The sequence below is a fragment of the Monodon monoceros genome, unplaced genomic scaffold (genome assembly GCF_005190385.1).
Source record: "Monodon monoceros isolate NGI ecotype Baffin Bay Population unplaced genomic scaffold, NGI_Narwhal_1 Super_Scaffold_2, whole genome shotgun sequence".
Lineage (NCBI taxonomy): Eukaryota > Metazoa > Chordata > Mammalia > Artiodactyla > Monodontidae > Monodon > Monodon monoceros.
Window position 1 is genome coordinate 49,607,616 of NW_021703776.1, and position 19,472 is coordinate 49,627,087.

General features: G+C 35.2%; 1 protein-coding gene and 1 pseudogene across 5 annotated transcripts in view; both read right to left on the bottom strand.

Annotated features, from left to right (window-relative positions):
* The window catches only part of ANKIB1 (ankyrin repeat and IBR domain containing 1), a 157,277-nt gene that overhangs the window by 26,834 nt on the left and 110,971 nt on the right, over positions 1-19,472 (bottom strand). For all 5 annotated transcript variants that reach the window (XM_029233170.1, XM_029233175.1, XM_029233174.1 and 2 more), the window contains exons 6-10: positions 16,002-16,210; positions 14,742-14,830; positions 9,086-9,230; positions 7,257-7,423; positions 1,119-1,207 (exon numbers count right to left, since the gene is read on the bottom strand). In XM_029233170.1, coding sequence (XP_029089003.1) covers positions 1,119-1,207; positions 7,257-7,423; positions 9,086-9,230; positions 14,742-14,830; positions 16,002-16,210 — 699 coding nt within the window. The remainder of the gene's footprint in view (positions 1-1,118; positions 1,208-7,256; positions 7,424-9,085; positions 9,231-14,741; positions 14,831-16,001; positions 16,211-19,472) is intronic.
* LOC114901452 lies at positions 9,826-11,065 on the bottom strand (annotated as a pseudogene).

Consider the following 19,472-nt stretch of genomic DNA (forward strand, 5'->3'; position numbering starts at 1 on the left):
GCCCAATATAATACAAGCCTTTAGGGACTCATGGCTGCCAGCCAGTCTCTCCCAGTGTCACTTCAGCTGCTGACATTACCCACCACATCTCTGCTTCTGTGGATATGCTGAAACCCAACTCATATCTTGCTGCTGTCAGGAAGATTCCTTAACATCCTCTGTCCCCAATCTGAGTTAGTTGTTTCTGTTTTTGCATTCTCATCTTTATCCAACTGTGTTAGTTAACATATGATACTGTAATTATCTGACTGCTTCCCTTCTAGCCTCTGTACTCTTTGAAGGCTGGCATCATCTTTATTATGTGCTTTGCTCATAATAAGTGTAGATGAAGTTTGTGAATTCTTAATCCTCATCTGCAATACTTCAAACTAACACCATTCTTTAAAATGTTAAAAACCACCAAATTAGTTTTCATTTATATTAATTTTACGACAGTTGTCATAAAATATTTACTTCAGGAGGTGAGAAATTATGGCAAAGCAGATATATCTACTTGTCAAACATGGGAATTGCTATTAGGAAGGCTAATTCAAGCCCATTCTGTTTCCCCTGTGTCACTCAATCCAATCTGTTAGCTTCCTATCTGTACAATGGGACAACCAGCATCAATCTCATAGCATTTGTGTGAGGATTAACAGAAGTAATATATTTATAGACATCTCAGTAAAAATTAGTTATAGACATGGCATTTAATGTAAGTAAATCTACAGAACCACATAAGAGCAAGAAATTAACTTGCCTTATCCTCCACTGTAAGTTTCCAAGGAAATAAGAAGCTTCCTCTCAGTACAGATCATACATTTCTTCTCATGAAGTACAGAAAAGCTAGTTAGCCCACCCCAGGATAAAAGGGAAGGACTATAGGAGCAGAACTTAAATGTGACCCCTGTTTACCCTGGAGTCCTAATAAGTCCGTTAGAAACATGGAACCTGTCTATGCTTTCCCCACCCCGGGATCTCCAAAAGGATGTTGGTTAGAGGGGTTAAAAAGGCGGGCTCTCGCATTAACAAACTTGAAAACTTAAAATTTCATTTTTAAATGAAGACTCTAAGAAATAAAACCACGTTATCTTTTGAATGCTATTATAAAATATGTAGCTATCTAAAATTCCTCTTACGTTCTTCTGGTTTCATTTCAGTTATTTTTTGTAGCCAATTTTTCCATGTTTGGCAGTCACAAGGCTCATGGGCTTCACCAAGGCACTCCCTAAAGAGGAAAACGTGGAAAAGGCAATTTAAAAGTATCCTTCATCAACATCAAGGTAAAAGCACAGGTGGGAAGTACTGTTCCAAATGTAAAGTTGAGAACACTGAGGCACAGTGACTACTGAGAGATGAAGCATTTCAATAGAGGAACTGGAAGCATGATTCTAAAGTTCAATACCACTAGGACAGATTTTCTTTCATCAGTACATTTATTCACACATTTTAAAAAGTTCCAAATAGATTACCTAATATTTATAATTTAGCCTCTCATGCCTTAAGAGCTGTAAAGTATTTTTTATCAATTGGGTTCTGTCTCACTAATAGTTTAAATTCTTGCAATTCAATGGGTGTTCCCCTGCCCAGCAGCATTGCCATTACTCAGGAGCTTGTTAAACATGCAGAAGAGCAGGCCCCATGAGACCTACTGATTAGAATCTGCATTTTATCAAAATCACCATGTGACCCTTCTGCATTTTAAAGTTTGGGAAGTACTATTTTACATCACATTCTTGTCATTACTTTTACCTCTGAATCCCCAAGTAACAGCAAGGGCAATCTAACTTACTTTCAAGTTTGATAAATTCCAATTTTCTGTCTTATTGGAATTTGGCAAATTTTTATTTAAATAATTAAAACTGTAGCAATATATTATTTGTAACTTAATTATATATTCTTTCTATAGGTATATAAAAGTCAAACATTAGGGACTTCCCTGGGGGTCCACTGGCTAAGACTCTGTGCTCCCAATGCAGGGGGCCCAGGTTTGATCCCTGGTCAGGGAACTAGATCCCACATGCCACAGCTAAAAGATCCCTCATGCCGCAACTACAGATCCCGCATGCTGCAACTAAGACGCAGCGCAGCCAAATAAATAAATAATAAATAAAATTTAAAAAGTCAAACAAAAATGACTTAGAGCCTTTACGAATTATTTAATTCAATATGACATTATATTCTGTAGCACAAAGCTAATCATTCTAGTTAATAACAAAACGTCATTTTGGGCAAAGAAAAACCCAATCTATGGGTGCCATCATCATCACATCATCATCACCAGTCTTATTTTAAACAAAGATCTTTTCTTTTTCTTAATTTTTTTTTCTTCTTGGCCAAGAGGCATGTAGGATCTTAGTTCCCTGACCAGGGATGGAACCTGCGCCCCCTACAGTGGAAGCACATTTTTTTTTTTTTTTTACATCTTTATTGGAGTATAATTGCTTTACAATGGTGTGTTAGTTTCTGCTTTAGAACAAAGTGAATCAGTTATACATATACATATGTTCCCATATCTCTTCCCTCTTGCATCTCCCTCCCTCCCAACCTCCCTATCCCACCCCTCTAGGTGGTCACAAAACACCGAGCTGATCTCCCTGTGCTATGCGGCTGCTTCCCACTAGCTATCTACCTTACGTTTGGTAGTGTATATATGTCCATGCCACTCTCTCGCTTTGTCACAGCTTACCCTTCCCCCTCCCCATATCCTCAAGTCCATTCTCTAGTAGATCTGTGTCTTTATTCCTGTCTTACCCCTAAGTTCTTCATGACATTTTTTTTTTTAATTCCATATATATGTTAGCATACGGTATTTGTCTTTCTCTTTCTGACTTACTTCACTCTGTATGACAGACTCTAGGTCCATCCACCTCATTACAAAGAGCTCAATTTCGTTTCTTTTTATGGCTGAGTAATATTCCATTGTATATATGTGCCACATCTTCTTTATCCATTCATCCGATGATGGACACTTAGCACAGCGTTTTAACCAATGGACCGCCAGGGAAGTCCCTAAACAAAGATCTTGTTTACAAAGTTTAAGTTAAGAAGACATGCCAACTGACAGGTAGAGTCTTAACTAACTATGAGGTAACATTTCACTATATTAAGAATGTATCAATTCTACTTCATACCCATTAGGATGGCTACTAGTTTTGAAAAACAACAGAAAATAACAAGTGCTGGGAAGGATGTGGAAAAACTGGAACCCTTGAGCATGGCTGGTAGGAATGTAAAATGATGCAGCTGTTATGAAAAACACTTTGGTAGTTCCTCAAATAGTTTCAACAGAACTGAAAACAAGGACTCAAACTTTTACACCAATGCTCATAACAGTATTCACAACAGCCAAAAGATGGCAACAACTCAACTGTTCACTGACATACGAATGGATAAACAAAATGTGCTATATACACTCAATGGAATATTAGCCATAAAAAGGAATGAACTTCTGATACATGCTATAACATGTAATGAATTTTGAAGACATTATGCTAAGTGAGATAAGCCAGACACCAAAGGACAAATATTGTATGACTCCACTTATATTAAATATCTAGAATAGGGAAATTCATAGAGACAAAGTAGAATAATGGTTACCAGGAGCTGGGGTTGGGGAGGGAGAATGGGGAGCTATTGCTTAAATAGTTGTGGAGTTTTTATTTGGAATGATAAAAATGTTCTAAAATGGATAGGGGGTGATGGTTGCACAACACCGTTAAGGTACGTAATGCCATTGAATTGTATACCTAAAAAATCACTAAATACCTGGAAAGAATAACTTAATTTTCTTAAATTTCTGACTTATTACCAAATCTGGCATTTGGGAAACCTTTTCCATAACTGTGGTTTTATACAGCTCCTTAGTAACTTAGTGATAATTTAATGGACATTAATAAAATATTGCATTGATTAAAAGTAGAGGTAGATAGCATCTACAAAGTAGATCTTTCAAAGTAGATCTTTGAAAACTAACACATCAGAGAAAATAAGCCTGAACTTCTCCAAAGTACAGTACAGTGATGACAATGCTATCAGATGTAACAGGTGACTGATAATCCGGATTATGCCATGTGTAGGAAGACAGAGTATTCTGCTAGAAATAATGAAGATACTGGAATGTTCTACAGATACTGGAAAACTAATTTCCTGAAGAAAGCTTTAACCAAGACACCAATGACTGGTAGCAAATACTCTGACAGACAAACTGTAATTACACAGGATAGTGGGAAAAAGCATTCTAGGTTCAGTTATTAAGGGCACAGAACTTGTTGGTGAACAAGTTATAATAGAAGGGGTTATCCTGTGGTGGGAAGGAAAATGCCTACTCCTACCTTCCCTCCCAACAATGAATATATTCAGTTATATCCAAGCAGACATCTCTTGGGGATAGCTCTCAACTGATTCTGTCACACGTAGTTCTTAAAAAGAAGAAACTGTTATTGGCATTTCTTGTGGTTTTTGCAATCATTTTTAGAAAATATTTTTGAACTTTTGGGGGAAAGAAAGAAGAAAACCCTGAATCACATGCTTTTATTTTATAAAGATCTCTCTTGCAAAGCTTCTTTATGCATGAAGCAGACTTTCTTTCTCTTTGAAACACTAGATAAGTAAGGGCAGCAGAATTCTACTTAGAATTTCCTTTTTTTCTTAGAATTTCTGACTATAGGCAAAGCTTTTATACTATATGAATACGAGTAGGAAGCTATGTAAAAACAAAAATTGCAAATTAATGCTTAGAGAGGTGAAGCAATGTAAAAATCCTAGAATATACATATATCATATACCTACATATATCAATCCTATAGCTTAATGAATTTCAAAAATGAAAGGTAATAAAGTTAAGTCCTGAATTTCTATGTCAGAAAATGATGATACTATTTGCTAAGTTATCTACCACCCTTATAATAGGAGAAGGAGTAAATAATTACCAAATGTGATCTTAAATCCATGTGGTCATCCACAGATCCCTTAAACTGGGATAAAATTCCAAGTAGGGCCTGTGATCTTGCCATATAGTTTCCAATGGATACTGAGTATAACCAGCCTGATATTTTGGGGTGTGAGAAAGAGTAGCTGACATATTTTCTCCAAACACTAGACTAGAAAGGTACAGTTTATAGCATCATATATGTTTATTGGCATATATAGCTTTTAGAATCTAATCTACCTTGGTAGGTTTTTCCATTAGTTTCCGTATTTTCAGTCAAACCAAACTTACTACTTGCAGCATACAAAGAGAGGTGGGGAAGAATACAAGAAAGTAAAAGCTAATCTACAGTGAAAACTAATAAAAGCTAGACCACAGAAACCACAGAGTTTAAGAAGACAATGCCAATCACAGATTTTTCTTTTCCTTTCAAAACTTTATTATCCTCAGATCTTAGCAAATGTTATCACCTTCTTAATCTTCTATACATTTTACTAATCTATTTTTTCCATTTTTGTAGCCTCTCCACCAATCCTCTTAATCAGCTTTTTTCATCCAGGGGTGCTTACCTGAACCAGAGGGCTCAGAAAATGATTTTCTGAAGGATAGTACATAATTAGTACCATTCTAGATGGAGTGCTTTAGGGCACTAGAGCTTAAGTTTCTCAAGAAACTAACTTCAAAGAAGAAGCTCCTTTATTTTCTTCTTTTAATATTCTTACTAATAAAGTAGATTCACATTAATCTAAGGACAATTTATATGCAAACAAGTAAGCTTGTGTGTATTCAATAACTCACTTCTCATTTCTGTTGCTGGATCCTTATCTCTTCTGGTGGGATAGTGAGGTAGAATTAGGACTCAACCATCGAATAGTAAAACACGTAAAACTAAAAATTAGGAATTTGCTTTTTAAATGTTTTGAAAAATTATCTTAAGGCATGTGGATATAATCTATTATTCAGTATTTTGTTGCTATTTTACTTGCTGAACCTGATTTAGCCATGAAAGTAGTAAATGTGGTTTTCCTTTCATCAATCACTATATTCAAGCACTTAGCCAGAAGCCTCGCAAGCTTTTTCTGTAAAGGGCCAGATAGTAAATATCTTGGGTTTTGCAGGCCATATGGTCTCTGTCACAACTACTCGATGCTGTCATAGCCTGAAAGCAGCCACAGACAATAGGTAAACAAACTGGCAATGAGTGGGTGTGGCTGTGTTCTAATAAAACTTTATTTTTAAAAATTGGTGCAGACACTACTTTGCTGACACCTGACCTAGAATTCAGTGCTATATATAGGTTGGCAGTTCAAGAAATATTTTTAGCTAATGATAATGATGATGGGCTTAAGAAATAGACCTTTCACGGTAGGGATATTTCCATAACTGCCTTTTTACTATCTAGCAGTGCTACAGTTTGATTTTGGTTTCTGATAAGCATATGAGTAAAGATTAGAGTTTTATATCTACCTCAAGTACAATATTTCCTTGCATATGTGATAAATCTGGAAATGAGCAAAAGCATAACAAATACTATTTCTTCTTCTGATCACTTAATTAACTAAAACAAAAACAGTTATTATAATTGAATAAAGTATAACGCGGATGTCAGACAAACATACAGTCAAGAGACTATACATAGTTACATGGCCTATCCATTACTGATTTATCATCAGTTCATACTTACTAAGTATTTATCAGGCACTAGAAATTAAATAAAACATAAGACACAAACTGGTTCTTAACTGGTACGGTGCATTAGAATCACATAAGAGCTTTTTTTTTTTTTTTTTTTGAAGCCCCACTCCAAAATCCACTAAATCAAAATATCTCTTGTCGGGGTCTAGAATGAAAATTTGGAAAAGCTGTCTTAATACTAAATTCTGGGCATGCCTGGTTAAGAATCACTGCTAGAGACTTCTACTTTAAGAAACGACGTTAAACTCTAAACATTTTCTAATCTATGGTGAGTAATTTGGTATTAAAGTTCAAGTGTATGGGCTCTAGCACCAAACAGAGCTGGGCTTTAATTCCATTTCTGCCAATTCCTAGCTGCATAACCCTGGGCAACTCCTCTGTGCCTAAATTTCCGTATCTGTAAAATGGGTATAATAATATCACTCCATTCATAGCATTGTTAGGAGAATTCAATATTTGAAAATATTTGGCAAGGTGGCTGGCACACATCAAGCACACAATAAATGTAAACGATCACCACTCTTTACATATTTTTTAATGAATAAGAATGACATCAAAAATACTACAATTTAAAGGCCTGATTCAAAGTATAAAGTCTCTTTAAAAACTGTCAGAAAGGTGATTAGGCTATTCCAACTTGTCTTTTACTGACCAGCAGAAGAGGTGTCCTTTTCCACAGTCCACAGCAGGGGCTCTGAGCAAGGGGAAGCTGAGTGTATCAGACCCAGATGTGTTTGACCCTTGTTTTGTTAGTCTGACTGCTCTTTCACAGCCTGGAGTAGGACACCATTTAATGGCAGGATTATTTTCAACAAAGGCCTGTTTAAACAGCAATAACAAAACATAACAAAACATTTTAACTCTCAATTCTAATAGGGAGTGTACCCCATATGTCAATTTACTTTAAAGCAAAAACAGAGTGAAATAAAAAAACAAAGCGTAGTCAGTCTCAAGAAACACTTAAAATAGTATTGGGATATATAAAATAAGAAGGAAAAATGTGGCAATTACCTTAGTAATGACATGACTTTTAAAATTTATGTTTTCTTTAATCTAAAAACCAAGTAGATGATGATAGAGTAAAAATGCTGTAATTTAAATACAGAAAATGTGTAATTTAAAAATGTTTGCTCATACAATGTGCCACTTTTCTGATGGAAAATAATTTTTATAAATAGAATCTTGTGATTATTAGTTGCATCAGAACAGTAAATTTCTAAATGGTACTCTAATAATACATAAAAATCAATATTATAAACATAGAATTACCATATGATCCAGCAATTCCACTTCTGCATATATACCCCAAATAATTAAAAGCAGGAACTGGGATAGATATTTGTACACCCATGTTCATAGCAGCATTATTCACAGCAGTCAAAAGGCAGAAACAACCCAAATATCCATGGATGAATGAATGCATAAACAAAATGTGGTATATACATTATTGGACTATTATTCAACCTTAAAAAGAAAGGAAATTTTGATACATGCTACAACATGAATGAACCTTGAAGACATTATGCTAAGTGCAATAAACCAGACACATAAGGATAAATATTGTGTGATTCCACTTATATAAGATGCCTAGAATAGTGAAAGACATAGAGACAGAAAGCAGAACAGTGGTTACCAGGGGCTGTGGGAAGAGGGAATGGGAAGTTAGCGTTCAATGGGAACAGAGTTTCAGTTTGGGATGATGAAAAAAATTCTAGACATGGAGAGTGATGATGGTTGCACAACAAAGTAAAAGTACTTAGTTCACTTAAAACTAGTTATAATGGTAAAGTTTATGTGTATTTTGCCACAATAATAAAAAAAAGAAAAATGTAAAAAAAAAAGTCAATATTAAGATGCTTTCTATGTTAAAGAAACAGTAGGACTTCTTTTTTAAAAGTCCATGTATTAGGGTTTAGACCATAAAAAAATCTGAACAAGACAGTTAAAATGTAACTTTTAAACCACACAAAGATTTGCGTATACTTCTGAATAACTCCTGGGTGAAAAAGAAGATGGGGAAAAAAAGATGAAATAAACATTATAATTTGTTTTATGAAACTATTACTTGAAATTAAAAAATCCATAAATTTCCAAGTTGATAATCTTTATTTCTAAATATTTACACTGAGGAGTAAAAATATGTCTTCTGGAAAATTTAAAATAGTTCCTATTTACTTTGAACGTTATCTTGATCAATCAGTTATAAAAGTTCAACATGCAAATCAATGAATAGTTCGGAGCGATAGTTTTATTTTTTTTGTAAACTACTATTATGGCGTTTTGCTTTTACTTCTATCATGATTATAAAATAATGCTTTAGTTTAAAACTTTAATTTAGGCCACCATGCCTTTATGCAGTTTTTCTGACAAAGTCAGAGTCCATTACTTTGTTTTCAAAAATAAAACAAAAAAATTAAAATCTGTTATATAGGTTTAATAAAATTTAAATTTTGGAAATCACACAGATAATTGGCAGCATACCTTAATATCAAACTGTAGGTATCGTTTGTCCATCTCCTTAGAAACTACGCTTTCTATGATATCCACAGGAACAAGTTGGAAGCAATCATATGCAGGGCAGAAAATGTTGTGAGCTTCACCTTCTTGAATTTTCAGATTCAAAAACCTATTAAAATTATCAATTGATAGAAAAAAGGCAAGGATATAATTTGCACATTCTAAGAATTTTTTCTTGATGCTGAATTTTCTGTTAGAGTATAATTAAAATATACCAATGAACAAACTGTGCAGTATCAATTGTAATACATTAATTCATATAATTCACAAACACTGAACACTTATTACCTGCCCAACCATTCATTATATATGTATGAATATTTATATACAGATCTATGTTTTATAATTTCTTTAACTTTGTTTGCTTTATCCTCTTTAAAAATTTGAAACAATATATTTAACATTAAAAATAGAAATAAGTGGTTTAGAAAGGTCATATTCAATTCTCAATATTCTACACCTTTAAATTAAAGAGAGCAATGGTACAGAATTAAACCATAGATAATTCAAGAGATTTTTGAGGTGGCATTGGAATACAGCATAACTTTTTGAAGAAAAGGTTTTCTGCTTATATTTCATTTAGACAAATATTAAAATGAGTTTCATGTCCTATTCTAGGCACACTAGTTGAGGTAGTACAGAAAAGGCATCCTGGAAAGTGGCAGGAATCTAGCCCAAGGTGAATCGAGTAGTTAACAGCAAGATTTTTTTTTTTTGATGTCTGATCGTATTTACTTGTTACTCTAAGAACATCTCATTTTTGACTGGACTCAGACTTAGAAGTAGAAGCTCTCAGAGAGGACAGCCTCCGTTTCTTGGCAATCTGTTCCTGGCGTTTTTCTTTGGCCTCCTTCATTCTCTTGGCCAAAAGTTTAGCATATTCTGCAGCCTCTTCCTTATTTTTCTTAGTACGCTGTTTCTTCAGAGCAATTTGCCGACGTTTGTGTTGCAGAACACGTGGAGTAACAAGACGCTGAATCTTGAGTGCTTTGGTCCTAGGTTTCTTACCTTCTTTGTTTAGGGGCTTTCTCACAACATACTGGCGGACATCATCTTCTTTAGAGAGATTGAAAAGTTTGCGTATTCTGCTAGCTCTTTTGGGCCCCAGGCGACGAGGCACAATAGTATCAGTGAGTCCAGGAATATCCTTCTCCCCTTTTTTACAATGACCAAATTGAGAACGCTCAGATTGGCATCCACAATGCAGCCCCGCACAGATTTGCGCTTTCTTTCTCCAGTCCTCCTTGGTAACAGGAATGCCCCTTACTCAGTAGCAGGCAGACTCGGCCATGGGTCAAGACACCCTGCTTCATGGGAAACCCTGTTTGTCGTTCCCACCACTGATTCGGACCACATAACCCTTCCATTCTTCACCCAGAGCGTCAGCACCAACTTCTGTGGCCATACACTTCTCATAAAAGGTTCGAAGTTTTTGTTCATCGTCCACTTCAATGAGTTTCTGGCAGCCAGTGGCCGGGAAAGAGATGTTCAGCTTCATTCTGAAGCTGCCGACCGCCTCCGAGGCGCCACGAAAAAGAGCAACAGCAAGATTTTATATTAGAGAATTCCAGGTCTGCCACCAACAATTTATATGACCTTAAGCAATTCATTTAACTTTTCTGGGCCTCAATTTCGCTATATGTAAAATGGAGATAACAATATGTACTTCTCAGGGTTGTTATACAGATTATATGATATAATGTATGTGAAATATTTACAAGGTGCCTGGCACAGAAAAAAGAATTCATAAATTTTAGTGAGGGTTTTATCATTAATATTTCCCATGGAAAAAGAAGAAATAAACTTTTAAAAATTTTTTATTTATTTTTGGCTGCGTTGGGTCTTTGTTGCCGTGTGTGGGTTTCCTCTAGTTGCGGTGAGTGGGGGCTACTCGTTGTTGTGGTGCACGGAATTCTCATTGTGGTGGCTTCTCTTGTTGATGAGCATGGGCTCTAGGTGCGCGGGCTTCAGTAGTTGTGGCACGCGGGCTCAGCAGCTGTGGCTCACAGGTTCTAGAGCGCAGGCTCAGTAGTTGTGGCGCACAGGCTTAGTTGCTCCATGGCATGTCGGATCTTCCTGGGCCTGGGCTCAAACCCACGTCCCCTGCATTGGTAGGCGGATTCTTAACCACTGCGCCACCAGGGAAGCCCTGAAGAAACAAACTTTTTTTTTTTTTTTGCAGTACGCGGGCCTCTCTCTCTTGTGGCCTCTCCCGTTGCGGAGCACAGGCTTGGGACGCACAGGCTCAGCGGCCATGGCTCACAGGCCTAGCCGCTCCGCAGCATGTGGGATCTTCCCGGACCAGGGCACGAACTCGTGTCCCCTGCATCGGCAGGCGGACTCTCAACCACTGCGCCACCAGGGAAGCCCGAAACAAACTTTTGAAGTGTGAATTTCCCTTGCCTGAGGAGACATATCCAAAAAAATATTACTAAGAATGATGTCAAAGAGCTTACTGCCTATGTTTTCTTGTAGAAGTTTGTGGTTTCAGGTCTTGCATTTAAGTCTTTAATCCATTTTGAATATATTTTTGTGCATGGTGTGAGAGAGAGTAGTCCAACTTGATTCTTTGTATGTGGCCGTCCAGTTCGCCCAGTACCATTTATTGAAGGGATCATCTCTTCTCCATTGTATATTCTTGCCTCTTTTGTTGCAGATTAATTGCCCATATAAGTGTGGGTTCATTTTTGGGCTCTCTATTCTGTTCCATTGATCTGTGTCTGTTTTTGTGCCAGTACCATACTGTTTTGATAACTGCAGCTTTGTAGTAAAGTTTAAAATCAGGGAGTGTGACGACTCTAGCTTTGTTCTTCTTTCTCAAGATTGCTTTGGCCATGAAGGGTCTTTTGTATGTCCATATAAATTTTAGAATTATTTGTTCTAGTTATGTGAAAAACGTCCTCAACAATTTTTAAAAGTGTAAAGGGATGTTGAGACTAAAAGTTTGAGAATAGCTAACTGTAGAGTTCCTTTTTTCACATAGCAGGATTCTCTTTCTTATAGCTATGAATAGGTTCCCTGTAAAGTTAGATATAATTTATCTTAATACTTATAGTCCCCTGTCAAAGTGCACAACGTACTTAGACATAGTTACTATATAATGATGTTTTTGAATTTTATGTATTCTAAATACATCAGAGCAGGTTTAACTATCTCTGGGGAATTAAATGACAGAACTGAGAAGACCTCACTGAAGAAAGCATCATCTCTCTGTGAGCCAGTCTACTAATTTTCAGCAACATAGAATTTCTCACTAAATTTAAAAGCAGAACATAGAGTTGATGAATGTTAGTAAAAGAGAGAAATCTGGGGCAAACTTTACCTATATTTTTATCTTGTAGGTCAGCTTCACAGATTATATCATAAGTTCCCACTGTTTATTATCAAGCTTAGTAAGATGGTAATAACTAACATTTACTGAGTGGTTACTATATGCCAGGCCCTGTTCTAAGCATTTTCCATATATTAAGCCATTTAACAATAAACTGGCAACAATCCTATAAAGTACTCACCACTGTCACCATTTTATAGTTTAGGAAATTGAGGCACAGGAAGGTTACCACTTAGTAAATCAACAACTAATCAGTAGCAAGAAGGATATTCTAGGCTGGGTAGAAAATAGTAATTTCCCTTTCATTTAAGCCCTTGGCATAGATGCTTCAAAGTATCTGTATAGACTGATGAGATAAGGGGGTAGAGAAGAGTAAGATAAATTAAGATGTTTTCAAAACTATCTAGGGACCTTTAAAAATTCTTCCTTGCTTCTTAGACTGAAGAGTTTTTCTATATGCCCATGAAAGGACTGCAATTAATTTTAAAATGGTTTTATTCACATACGAGTCACTCAATCTGGTACTTGTTTTACTGATGCTTGATTTGACAAGAACTACCTGGTAGGAGAGAGGAGGAGTATCCTAGGTAGGCTGATAAGGTACCATGGAAAACAATAATTAGATCTTTCAAATTTAAATCTTACCATTAAGTATGGGAGATGGTTCCTGTGATAGGAGTTTGGAGAGGAAGGTCAAGGAAGTTCAAAAAAAATTCAAGTAAATCCCTTAGAGGGGCTCAATTTTCACAGAGAAATCAACATCAACAGTAACAACCTTGGTAGAACCCAGATAATACTTCCTAATATAATACAGTTGACAATTTTAAGCTAAATAAAGTACTAAACCTGTGGAAGATTTTCTGTGCTCAGAACCAGCTCAAAGTTTGCTTTGTGAGTTCTGACCTCTGCCAACTAATTTATCTGTATCAGCTGCACTGATTTGATCCTATCTAATTAGATTCAGAGCAGAGTCTAATCTATGTTTTAAAAAGAACAACCAGATATTCTTACTTATTCTGATTTTTTTTAAAGCAGATTATTTTTCCCTTCCAAATAAATAATATAAATATAATATACAAATCCATTTATACAAATATAAATCCAAATATAATCTTCCCTTATATCCCAATTTGGAAAACAGATAAAGAAAATGTACTCAAAATGAAACCACAGCGACAGAAAGAAGATCAGTGGTTGCCTACAGATGGGAGGTGGAGGGTGGTGGTGGAAGGATAAGAGGGAGGCGGAAAGAGAAGGGTGGGAGGGATTTCAAGGAGAAATGAGGAAACTTTTGGTGGTAATGGATATATGCATTATCTTGATTGTCATAATGGTTTCATGGGTATATATGTATGTCAAAGCTTACTGAATTATTTATTTTGAATATGTGTTTTAGTGTATGCTATCCATACCACGACAAAGTTATTAAAAAAAAAAAACAGAAAATTTCCTCAGGTTCTTGCTCTTTCACGCAACATGGTATTCCCTAGTTCCTATACTTGGTTCCTAGTATTCTACGAAAAAGAACAGTTTGAAAACTTTTTTCTTAAGTATTAGTGATATGCTTTGCTTAGGTCATAATCATTAGATTTACGTGTCTCCAGAGATAACCTGATAACGTACTGCTCATTATATTGATCTTCTTCATTTAGTTTATAAACCTCTCTCAAAAAGTACAACATTAGAGCAACATTAATGGATGGTGAGAAAGTACAAATCTTGGCAAGGTAATGGGAAGGAGAATAGAGATAAACATGAGGAGGAAAATAAAATTTCAGTTTGTAATATAGACCAACCATGCTTAGCAGAGACATCTAACTTTGAATTGATTAAAAAGGAATTTTAAGCGTCCATATTCTTACAGATTTCCAAGGCTATCTGCTTGTCACAAAAAGTTCAGAGAAAGCATAAAAACAAATGCTTAAACAATCTTGGGATATAAGAAACTGATTCTTGATATTGAGGTGCAGCCTTAAAATTTACAATAGATGAGAAAACTTATTTACCTACATCTGCTTTGTTCCCCAAAGTACCTTACATTAAGCAAAATAACCTTAATTACTAAATTAAATAATTTTACTAAATTAAATAATTTTAGTAAATTAACAGATAGGAAGATGTCAAAATAAAAACAGAATTCTTCTTTAGTAGTAAAATATAACACATTTGAGTGTAACTCTGAAACCAATATAAATAATCCATATCATTAAATACTGAAAGCAAGCAATTTTATTGCCAAATCAGAGTGCTATCATGCAGTAAGAAATACTAAGCTGCACATATACTCACGACTCCCAACATCCTCTACAAAAGTCATGTCCACAGGGCATATCCACTGGGTCTTCAAATACAGAAATACTGCACATACAAATGTCACACTGGAAGTGAAGAAGAAAATGATTTAAACAAAGTCATACCTTGGAGATAGAACATCTCTTTGTTCATTAGCTTATGGCAAAAATACTAGCATAGTAATTATAAACAGTGTTTCAAAGTTATAAGGGAAATTAAAGTTAGTGTGCCTACCTTTGACTAGATAACAAATACCATGCTTATCTCATTATAAATTATTGTGGGATTTAAATGTTTTAATGCAAAAGTGAAATTCTTAAATTCCAAACGTATGTGTTAAATTAGTCAGCAACTATTTGTTTGGAAAAGGAAATACAAGAAACAAATCATTGGAATCTATTCAAGTCAAGATCAAATTGCTCCTTGCAAAATAACCACTTCAATATCATGTCCTTCACCCTATATGCACCCCAGAAAATCTACAAAAACAGAGTAACTCTGTTTTTTCAATACAGCAACTCAGGATATTCAGAGGAGCAATTTAAGGATTTCTACCCAGGGAACCATGCTACAAAGTTGTGTATCTTCTAAACAATAACTACCTTTATAATGTTACAGATGTGAATTACAGAAGTAGGATTCTGTTTTCCAAGAAGGCCCAGATAAAATCTGGAGTGCATTCATATTTATAACATATTTTGTGTGGCTGAATCATTCGAGAAACATAAAAATTTCCTGTAACAGTGGTTTGCCAATTAAAAATGCACACAATGGCAGTACTGTTTCTCAATAAAAAGCAAATATTTATTTCGGAAATGTATCCAGATGACAAACTCCAGAAGTTTTACTGAAACAAATACATAATCATCAACATATGATAAATGTCTTCAGAAAAATATAAAAATATTTTCATATCTTTGGGTTTCAGGTGCCTATCACAAACTCAACTTTTAATATTTCAGTATGGTGTGCTCAAAATTTTAAGCAATTGGAGATTTTAAGTGAAAATATTGTAGATGGGTTTCCCAAATTCTCTTATGTTTTGTTTTAAAAGAGAAAAAGAAACCCCTTTTGTTTTTCAATCTGTAATTCAGAGATCTCAAAAATAGTCTGTGATAATAAATATTTACCAAAGCATGAAATAATTGAACCTTTTAAGTAGGGTATAGGATTCAATTACAAGAATTATGACTAGAGGTTCCATGAAACAATATTAAAACTAAAACTATGGGAAGTACACTGAATACTAAACCATACCAAACTGGTGTCCAAATCCCCAGGAGATAAACTTATTTCATCTGGAGAGGTGATGGAAGAGCGTGTAGTCCTTGGAGTTCTTGGAGAAGGGAGTGTGTCCCAGGCATTATACCCACTTGGTGGTGGAGTTGGCATTTGAACACCTGATCGTTGGCAGCAGTTCTCTGGGTTGGACATCCAAGCTTCAAGTAATTTCTCCCTGTCCCAATCTTTAAGAAAAATAGAATGGATATCTCTCAAATAACAGAGAAAATACGGTGATGTTTTAAGAGCTTCATAATAACAAAAGAGAATAAGTTAGAGAGATATAGGTCATCTATGGAAAAAAAACTATTTGTATCAAAATAGTAATCGCAAATGAATGTTTATGATTTTATATCCATTCATATTTTTAAACAGAATTTAAAGTTTTATAATTTATCATGGCTTACAATCATGTCAATATCTAATAATATGGTCAAAATTTTCAGTCATTTCTACTAATAACCAAAAGTGGTGGCTCACATGTCATTGGAATTTACTAAATTTTTATAGGTATAGGTTTGATTAAGCCATTTTACTTTTTCAAGAATAATATGTAACTTCACAATTGGCCTCACTGCTGTCAAGTTGTAAAATGATTACACAGCTAACTATAAGCATGTCAAAATGCCAACAAGTCGTAAAAATCATTTGATAAACAGCTTGAAAGCAGAAGGAACTTCTGAAGAGATTATGATTATAAAGTTTTAGTGAATTTGATATAAATTGCACATTAAGTGAGCCTGATTCTGGCTTAACTAAAAAAAGGTTACCTTCCTAGTACAAACACTTTAAAAATAGTCAAGTGAAGTATGTTATTATAAGTCCAGAGCCATAAAAACCTAACCCATTCAAAACAATAAACTGATATAGCCAATGATTTTCCCAGGTGTTTTATATATATATTTCATTTACTCCTCCCAACAAACTTTTCAATCATTATTGAGGTGAAGAAACCAAGACTCAGGGAAATTACACAACTTGCCCAGGCTCACACAGATATGAAGGATTTGAAACAAATTTCTGTGAATCCAAAGCCTGTGTTCTTTCCACTGCAGCCCAATAAAGCATAGGGTCAAAAGTAATATGAGTCAATTATTTACCATGGGCCCATTCTATATCATTTTATAAATCAAATACAAATAACTGTGAAAACTTTCTATATAAGACTTTTTTCAACCATATGAAGTCAATATATTTGGTGGTTTACCAGGATAATTATGATTCAGACATGCAATGAAGATACAGTGTGTTTCCATATGTGCAAAGGCACAGAAATATAATGGAGAGACATGAGCAGCTCTGTAAAGTTACAGTATGCTATATTGTGGTTTGGGGAGATGGAAGATAAGATTGAAAACAGGAGTCATTACAAAAGAAGAAAAATCCAACAACTGAAAAACACTGCACATGAGTGCATTCTAGGAAATGTTGCTAAATGGACCTGAGTGTTTTGATAGGACATTACAGGCATACCTTGGAGATATTGCAAGTTTGGTTCTAGACCACTGCAATAAAGCAAATATAAAGCAAGTCATACAAATTTTTTGGTTTCCCAGTGCATATAAAGGTTATGTTTACACTACATTGTTTTTTTAGCTATAATGCTATTACACACTTAACAGACTATATAGTACCTTAATTAAAACGTTTTATTGCTAAAAAACACTAACCATCATCTGACAATGTAGGGTTGCCACAACTTTTCAAATTGTAAAAAATGCAATATCTGCAAAGCACAATAAAGCAAAGTGCAATAAAATGAGGTATACTTGTACTTACTTAAAAAGTTAAAACTTTCTTAGAACAATATTATTTTTCAAATCTCCACTATAATACTTTTTCATAAATGGAAAAAAGAACTACTATAATTTATATACACACATATTAAATTCTAGTCTTATCTACTACAAATATTTTCCAGCACAATTTCTGCTTGGATTCTATCATATCATTCATTTAGCAAACATTTACTGAATGTCTTTTATGTGCCATACACTATGTCAAGCTGTAGGGACATAACAGGAGGAAAAAACAGGCATAATTCCTACTTTCATGGAACTTAGAGTCTAGTAGGGAGAAAGACATTAAGTAAAATCAACACATTAAAAAAAAATTATCACTGTCAGAAGCACCATTAAGAAGAGGTAGAGACTCCCATTCAGGGAGCTCATGGCTTGGAGTGGACATCCGAAGGATGAGTGGGAGCTAACTGGGTAAAAGGAAGAGGGAAAGACATTCTAGACAGATGGTACATAGCTTGCTAAAAGGCCTTATGGTAGGAGAGAAGGTAGCATCCTTGTGAAATTTAAAAAGTCAATGTAGCTGGAGCATGGAGACCAGAGGGGAAGCACTGTGTGAGTGAGGCTGAAAACAGGCAGGGACTAGGCCATGTAGAACTTTTTAATAATACTCCTATCATCAGTTTAGAAGTGACAGGAAGCCAGTGAAAACTGGGCTTAGGGTTAGGAAGAACAGGTTGTCACGGTAGATCTGAAAAGATCATTCTGACTACAGTATGGAATAACAAAGAAATTGGATAGGGTGAGAGTGGAGGGAAAGGTAGACTAGAAAGGAGGCTACTGGGAAATACCAGTGAGAGATTATGGTAGCCAAGGCCATGGCTGGCCGCGGTGGAGATGAAGAGAAAGGAAGAAGTTAAGATCTGGGACGTGAGACTGAAAATTTGGTAACAATGGGATATAGGGTCTGAGGGAGAGGAAATGTCAAAGTTGTTGTCCCAGGTCTTCCACATTGCTTGGTTGGTGCTGCCATCTATGTAAATAGGGAATACCAGAGACTCAGGTACAGGTTTAAAAGCATGATTTTAATTTTAGACATGATGAGATTAAGGGGCTTTTGAGATATCCTAGAGGTGCTTTCAAATCGGCAGTTATATATAAGTGTATAGAGCTCAGAAGTCTAGTTTTAGAAGGAGAAATCTGTATCTATGGAAGCCGTGGGAGAAGATGTCATTTCCTAGGAAGACAGTAGAGTGAGAGGAGGTGTGGACTACTGATGTTTAATTACCTATAGAAGTGATGAGTCTCCAAAGGAGATTTAAAAAATACTTCAGTATACATTTACTCTAAGGACAAGCAAACTAGCCTTGGTCTCATATTTTAAAAAAGAGGTAAGTAAATTTTACTTATTTTCTCATTAGGTAACTTTGAACTATATAAGTTACTTTTATTACTGAGGAAATGCTCAGAAAATGACCTTTGTATTCTTAACAGAGTCATTCTTAAAATTCAATTACTACTTAGTAAATACTGCCAAACATTTCTGTCTTCTGTCTTCAACCTCATTACTTTGGGACTAAATTTGACAGTAGATAACATAATACTTAAATCTATTTTCCTGTGGAAAGCTGAATGAATGTTACCAAGGATACAATCTATAAATCTAACAAATAGTTCAGTTTAATAGCTCTGAAACAGAGCCCATCTG